We start from the raw sequence: 7,565 nt of genomic DNA, 5'->3' as shown, positions 1-7,565 counted from the left end.
CCAGATGACAAATATATACATATATATATATATATATATATATATATATATATATATATATAACATGCATCATTTCTGATAACTTTAAGAAAACACTATTTAAACTTTTTCATTAATGTGTTAACGTTTTACAAGTGTATGAACACTAAGACATATGTATTTTAACTTTATAACCCTTTAAACCCCGGTGTTATTGCGAAAAAGTACATCTTCAATATAGTAATTAGATGTTTTAATACTAGAACATTTTGTTAACTTTAAGAAAACACAATTTAAAACTTTTTATTTAATTATTGAATTATATATTTAAATTTATTAATTATTTATTTTTTATGTCTAAACGTTTTTAACATTTTACAAGCGTATGGAGATCGCTAAAAACACACTTTTATACATTGTTTTAACATGATTTTGAACACTTTCAGATGTGTGTAAAAGGACCATTCTTTAATAAAAACACTAAACCTATCTCTGACTATGTTCTCATTATACGTTTTCTGGCATCCTTCTTAAAAAGATTGAAAATGTATTGTTTTGAATGTTTTTTCCATCATTTTGAACATTTTTACATTGAACAAGACAGATGCCCATAACAGGTGTACAGCAGGTGCCCTTTCCGGAACCGGGTCGGATGGGAGGGGTTTCGTACCGTGGGAGAATTTCCGCGGTCACATGAGTAGTAATACCCCGGACATTGTGTCAAGATGATTTATTACCCTATGATTGACAGGTGGGCGGGGCTAACCTTTGACCTTCCGGAGTGTGTCCCGGAGGTCGCTTTGATCTAGGGATGACCCTTTGACCTATCGATCGATCAAGTTGACAGTTGTCTTTGATCTGGTTATGCCGGCTGTCTTTGATCTGTGGGTGTATAATCATTTATTTTTGACAGTTGTCTTTGATCTGGATATGCCGGTTGTCTTTGATGTGGGTGTATAATCATTTATTTTGACAGTTGTCTTTGATCTGGGTATGCCGGGTGTCTTTGATGTGGGTATGACAGCTGTCTTTGATCCGGAGGTATTATAGAATAAAACATTGAAGCGGTGTGCAATAAATAAAATCATCTTACTTTATCAGACGTTCCCCAAAGATGTTCCTGCAAATGACTCTCTTGCTCACCGGCCTTTTTTCATGACAGCCATGGTCACTGCATCTGTGTGTGTGTGTGTGTGGGTGTGTTACATGATACCCTCCGCATTCCTGAGTCAGTGGGTATAAATTTGCTGGCTGTTCTACAGAGAGCCATAAGCGGGGAAAACATGAGCTACGTGAGTATGGACGGTTTATCCTCCCCTAAAACCCCCGACACGGAGCTGAGCCGCGTGATGATGGAAAGTCTGACTATGGCACCGAAAAAGCCCGCGGGTCACATGCGTTTGACAAACTTTCTCCACGAAAATACGGAATGGACTAAAGCTGAATACACGATGTGTAGTAACCGCGTATTCGGGTACAAATTTCACAAACCCTCGCGTTTTGTGATGCTCTACACCACCGATGGTGTGGATGAGTTCCAGCCTGGGGAAGACGCCTGCGTTGTATTTCCTGAAAAAGACTGGTCTCTATTTTACAAATTTGTCTGGAAGGATCTGCACGACGTCGGCGAAGAGCCTTTGTACACCGCCGAATGGGACGGGGTGACTCCGAACGTCCGGTACCGTGTGGTTGGCGACCATACTAAAAAGAAGTCGGATGATTCCGTCTACATATTCTGCTGTAAAGACAAGACAAAGCTCAACAGCACGAGGTCAGGAGTCATCGATCCTAGCGAGCATCACGATCTGTATGAATTGCAATTTTTGCAGCGATCTGGATCTGCTGAGTAGTGTTTTTTCAGCCATTAACAAATTGTTCAAATGGTGTGACATGCACGACGGATACAACAAAATCAAAGTGCAGCTGTTCAACCCTGAGAGATGCGCACGGAGCAGTTCATTTACTAGACCGTCCACGCCCATTCACTACAGTCATCGTAAAGCTCAGCTTTCAGACCCTCCCAAGCGTCTTTACAAACCGTGGTTGAAATGCTAGAACGACTCCGCCCCTCCTCTACATCCCACATAAATTCCGGCGACCGGACCCACCCGAGCAACATATATAAACCATGGCAGAAGACAACGCTACAGACCCCAGTCATGTGTGCAGCTGCGGAATCTCTTTCGGCAGCATTCTCGACGACAACGCTCTCGACCATATTCTGACTAACGGCGACGGCTCACCATCGGACCCACACAAGGACTGGAGCTATAATTTGGGTGCAGACTACGGACCTTACATGCCCACCATACCGTCTGATGCGGATGCTAAACCCAGTTTCGACACTACAGACGGCTGTTTCAGCGACGCTGGATTCAAAATCGTAAAAGCAGCTATCGTGATACTGCTGGAACATCTCATCGGTGACAAGATCAAGAAAGAATGTGAGGGCTGTGCGATCGACCATCCAAGTCAGCTGCAACATTCATGCCTGTTTGAGCCCCCTAACTACTTCTTCGACACACACTTTGATGAACTGACAGGCAAACTGTTTAAACCGCATTTTCACTCCATCATCGCCATCATCCTCAACCGCTGCGGGTTAAAATCGCGACCCCACCGAATTCAAGGAACAGTCGGAGCTATTCTGCGCGAATTAAAAGACGAGCCATTCATCGTAGCTAAGCTGGAAGAAATCAGGGGGAGACTTTTGGACAAACCCTGTAGGGAAATAGTCCACGACGTCGTTGATCTCTGGGAATTACTCTCAATCGTCAATGGCCAGTGATCAAACCTCCTCCGACATGGGTGTTGCGGGCAGTCTGGCGCACTTTCTCATTTCCATGTTTAAAGATCATTACAAAGACCAGATCATCGAGCTTATGAACAAGATTATTGAGGACGCGCCCGATTCCCCGTTTGAAATTCCACATGATGACGACACTACACGTGAGGCCAATCTCAAGAAAAACATGATACATGTAAGAAGCCTTAGTCCTAACAATACCTGGTACTGTATGATCTCCGCATGTCTTCACCACTACAACCTGCCTGTCTGTGATATGATAAAACATGTTCTCGATTGGATGTACGGTTCACCGTCTGACATCGGTGTCACCGATACGTTGTGCATGGTCACGTTTGTAACCGATGTATGTATTGATTTGGTGAAAAAGTCAAATCGATTAGACAGTGACGATGAGGAGGAGATGGTCGAACGTCGTCAGTTGATTAACAACGTCGACCAAATTATTGAACTGTTCACCGATTATGTCGCAGACAAAAACATGTTTGTGTTCCGTGACTTTTTATTCTGGCTAGATTCCAATTGTAATTAGACCGTTGTATTATATCCATTTTACTTTGATCATCCATACATGGTATTATAACCTTTTTTACTTAGATCTATTATAATCATTTACGTAGCCTGTGTACACCTGTTATTATAACCATTTTGTCTGTTCTATTATTTCCATTTTTACTTTGCTTATGTCATTATAACCATTTTTTACTTAATGTCTTCTATTATAATCAGTTTTTACCTACTGTTTTTTATCCTGTGACGTCATTATTTTTTAATAAAAGATTGATTGAAATCACCCTCACCTCTCATTCTTTCACAGTAGCTGAATCATCATCATCATCATCATGTCTGACCTCATGAAAAAGGCTTATTATACACCGTCCAACCCCGGTTCTTTAGGGGGTAAAAAACGATTAAAAGATGCCGTCTTAAAAGATAGCGGAGTCCGTCTAACCGATAAACAGGTTTCAGAATGGCTGGCTGGTGAGGATGCTTACACATTACACAAAACAGCACCGATAAATTACAAACGAAATAGGGTGATCGTATACGGGGTCGATACTCAATTTCAGGCCGACTTAGTCGACATGTCCGCTTATGCCCAGGATAATCACGGTCATAAATATCTGCTGACCTGCATAGACGTTTTCAGCAAACACGCATGGACGAGGGTGTTGAAGAATAAGAGTGGGTTTGAGGTTACTAAAGCGTTCGAGTCTATACTCGAAGAGGGCCGTGTCCCACAGAAATTGCAGACGGATCAGGGAAAGGAATTTTTTAACAAACATTTTCAAAATTTAATGAAAAAGCACGACATTAATCATTTCGCCACCGCTACCGATTTGAAAGCCAGCGTGGTGGAGCGATTTAATAGAACGTTAAAAAGTCGCATGTGGAGATTTTTAACAGCTACCAATTCACGACGATACATAGATGTTTTACAGGACATTATGCAGGGGTACAATACCAGTTATCATCGCAGTATCAGAATGAGACCCGTGGACGTCAGCAGAGTCAATGAGGGTCAAGTGTTTCAAAACTTGTACGGGGATGTAAAGAAGACTGAGAAACCCGTATTAAAGTTCAAAGTCGGCGATGTCGTCAGGATTTCTAAAGTGAGAGGTCCGTTCGCGAAAGGTTACGAGCAGAACTACACGGAAGAGTTTTTCACCGTATCCTCTTGTATTCCACGCCAACCCCCGGTCTACAGACTGAGCGATTATGACGGCGAAGTCCTCGAAGGGGTTTTTTACGAAAAAGAGCTGCAAAAAATAATTGTGAGTAAAAACAAATCTTTTAAGGTGGAAAAGATTCTAGGTCAGAAAAAACAAGGTAAATCTACGCTCGTTTTAGTGAAATGGTTAGGGTGGCCTTCAAAATTTAACAGCTATGTAAATAAAAAAACTGTGGTGGACTTGCAATCTCCTTAAAAACACGTCGACCATAACGGATGAGATCATACGAGTCGACCCCCGTCATGGAGGAGTACGGTTTCTACGTCACGCTACCGTGCAACGCATCGTCATGGGTTTACCCCCAAAATCGAATATCCAGCTATACAACCAGACTACCAAAAGCTATAAACTTGAAAGGACCCTGGCAAGTCGGACTAGCTGAAATCGAATATCCTAGAAGCTGGTATAGCTTTAGCGACAAAGAAGGATATTTTACCCTAAACATTGAGCCGGATGGCGATACGATTAAAAAAAACAAAGCGATACAATTTAACATAGCCGGAGGGTACTACCCAAATATTCGAGCCATCATTCGTGTTATAAACCAACTTATCGTAAATCACGGGGTTTTGACTCACGATGAAATAAAAAACAAAGTGTTTCTAGCAGCAAAACCCAACGTTTCACTCTACTTTCGAGGGAGACTAGGTATTATTTTAGGAGCAGCGAGGGGCGGGTATCTCGGACAATCGAGCTACAATAAAGAAGCAGATTTGACAAAAACCGTTATGATGCACGCTCCTCATCAATGCGACATCAACGCGGGGTTCTACACATTCTACGTCTACACGGACATTATCCAATATCAAGTGGTCGGCGATTCTCACGTACCCCTTCTGAGATGCGTACATATATCGGGTAAAACCAATGACACAGTCATTGCTAGATACGACAAGCCGCATTACGCATCGATCGCCAAGGATCACATCACCGACATCACCATAGAGGTTAAGGACGATCAAAACAAGCCAGTACCCTTCACGTACGGGAAAGTCGTCGTAAAACTGCACTTTAAACCCAAAAATGAATTATCATTATAATCCTAGAGAGAGTCCGGACTATGTCGCCTACTACCAAAACCAAGCCGGTGGAGCTTTACCCGGTTATGCCGGGGGAGGGGTTATGTATGGTAACGGTTTAGGTGGTATTTTTAGAGGTCTGTTCAGGATGGCCGTACCTCTGTTAAAAAGAGGTTTCAGCATTGCAAAGCCCCACCTAAAATCGGCAGCTAAAAATATAGCGGCCGACGTCTTCTCAAACGTATTGATGCGATCACACGGCAATGATGCTAAAGCTCAAGGTGGATCCGGTCTGATGGTCATGGCCCGTAAGAGAACGTCCAAACCTCCCGGTGTGAGAAGGCGTGGTCATTCGGTGGTGAAAAGGAAGAAAGCAGTGCGTGTATCAAACAAGCGCTCACTCGTACGTAGAAAGCGTAAGAAGACTGTTAGGCGAAACACATCGGTCAAGAGAGGGATAAATACCATATTCTAACATGGCGTTATTGCACCGTATGTCTGGTGAGTGTATCAAGTCCGAGTTGGACTTATTTACGGTACCTCTGACACAGACCATCATCGAGAAAAACAGCTATTTAGAAGTAGCTCCGTTATCGGCCCTTTCAGCCTCTGCCCCGATAGAGTTTTTTATCGCGGGTAACGGGGATGATTATGTGGATCTCAACAACACCATGCTCTATCTACGGGTGAAAATCACGCAACCTGATGGGGACGAAATAGCTCATCCGGCCAAGGTCGGACTCGTCAACTACCCGGGCGCGACAATATTTTCACAAGTCGACATAACCCTGGGTGATCGCCTGATATCTCAAAGCTCAAGCACCTATCCTTATCGCTGCATTATAGAGAGTCTGCTCAACTACGGTAAGGATACGTTGGATTCTCTGTTCTCCACAGCACTATTTCACAGAGATTCCCCGGGTCATATGGATGTTCACGAGCCGTCGGGTAATAATGCGGGACTGACTAAGAGGGCGACCTATACCAGTCGGAGCAGGGAGGTGGAACTGTTTACTCCCATACACGCCGATATATTCTTCCAGGAGAAACTTTTACTGAATGGCCTGGATGTTAAGTTGCGATTCATTCGAGCAAAAGACGAATTCTGTCTGATGAGGTCCGACGATGTGGCTTACAAATTAAATATAACGGCGGCGTCCCTATTTGTCAAGAAAGTGTCTGTATCACCCCCGGTGAGACTGGCTCACGCTCAGGCGTTACTGTCAACAACGGCAAAGTACGCCGTCGACAGGGTCTGTCTAAAAACGTTCTCAATCCCTACCGGGTCTCGTGTTTTGAATCAAGAAAATCTGTTTTTAGGAACATTGCCAAAGTCTATCATCATTGGCATGGTCGATAACGATGCTTTCACCGGATCCTACACAAAAAATCCATTTGCGTTCAAACATTACGATCTGGAGTTCTTAGCCGTCTACGTCGACTCTCAGCAATTCCCCACCAAACCTCTACAACCTAATTTCGGAGCCGGTCTGGCGGCGCGTGAATTTGATCAGTTATCGATGGCGACCGGTAGGCATCTTAAAGACCGAGCGCTCTGTATCAACAGTAATGATTTCATGAACGGATACACACTATACGCGTTCAACCTCACCCCGGATGAAGAGTGTCGGCAACACATTTCGCTCGTCAAGTCCGGGAATATCAGAGTCGAAGCTCGTTTCAGACAACCGCTACCGAATACCGTTACCTTAATCATTTACGCCGTTTTTGATTCTCTCATTGAAGTGTCTAACCGCAGACAGGTGCTGATCGACTACTATTGAGATGAACACACTACAACTCACAGCTATCGTGGATAAAATGACGTGCAGAACACATTTTCTCGGGGTTCTACCGTGCGATCAACTGCCGAAAAAACCCGTGAGGACCTTACCGACGATGACTATCATTAACACCGACCCGGCTCGGCTACCGGGGGAACATTGGATCGCCGTTTATTTACCCCAAGAGGGCCCCGCTTGTTTTTTCGACAGCTTTGGCAATCCACCCAACAGCCCCCGCTTTCCA

At 43.8% G+C, this 7,565-nt stretch overlaps 1 protein-coding gene across 1 annotated transcript; it reads left to right on the top strand.

The window, feature by feature from the left end:
• Positions 1-6,013: 6,013 nt before the first annotated feature.
• On the top strand, positions 6,014-7,321 carry LOC130087186 (uncharacterized protein F54H12.2-like). The gene has a single exon (XM_056253411.1). The coding sequence runs from the start codon at positions 6,014-6,016 to the stop codon at positions 7,319-7,321; it is 1,308 nt and encodes a 435-aa protein (XP_056109386.1).
• Positions 7,322-7,565: the final 244 nt, after the last annotated feature.

This window comes from Rhinichthys klamathensis, unplaced genomic scaffold (assembly GCF_029890125.1).
Source record: "Rhinichthys klamathensis goyatoka isolate OS25496 unplaced genomic scaffold, OSU_Roscu_1.1 h1tg000105l_1, whole genome shotgun sequence".
Lineage (NCBI taxonomy): Eukaryota > Metazoa > Chordata > Actinopteri > Cypriniformes > Leuciscidae > Rhinichthys > Rhinichthys klamathensis.
This window is presented reverse-complemented; position numbering and strand designations above follow the sequence as displayed.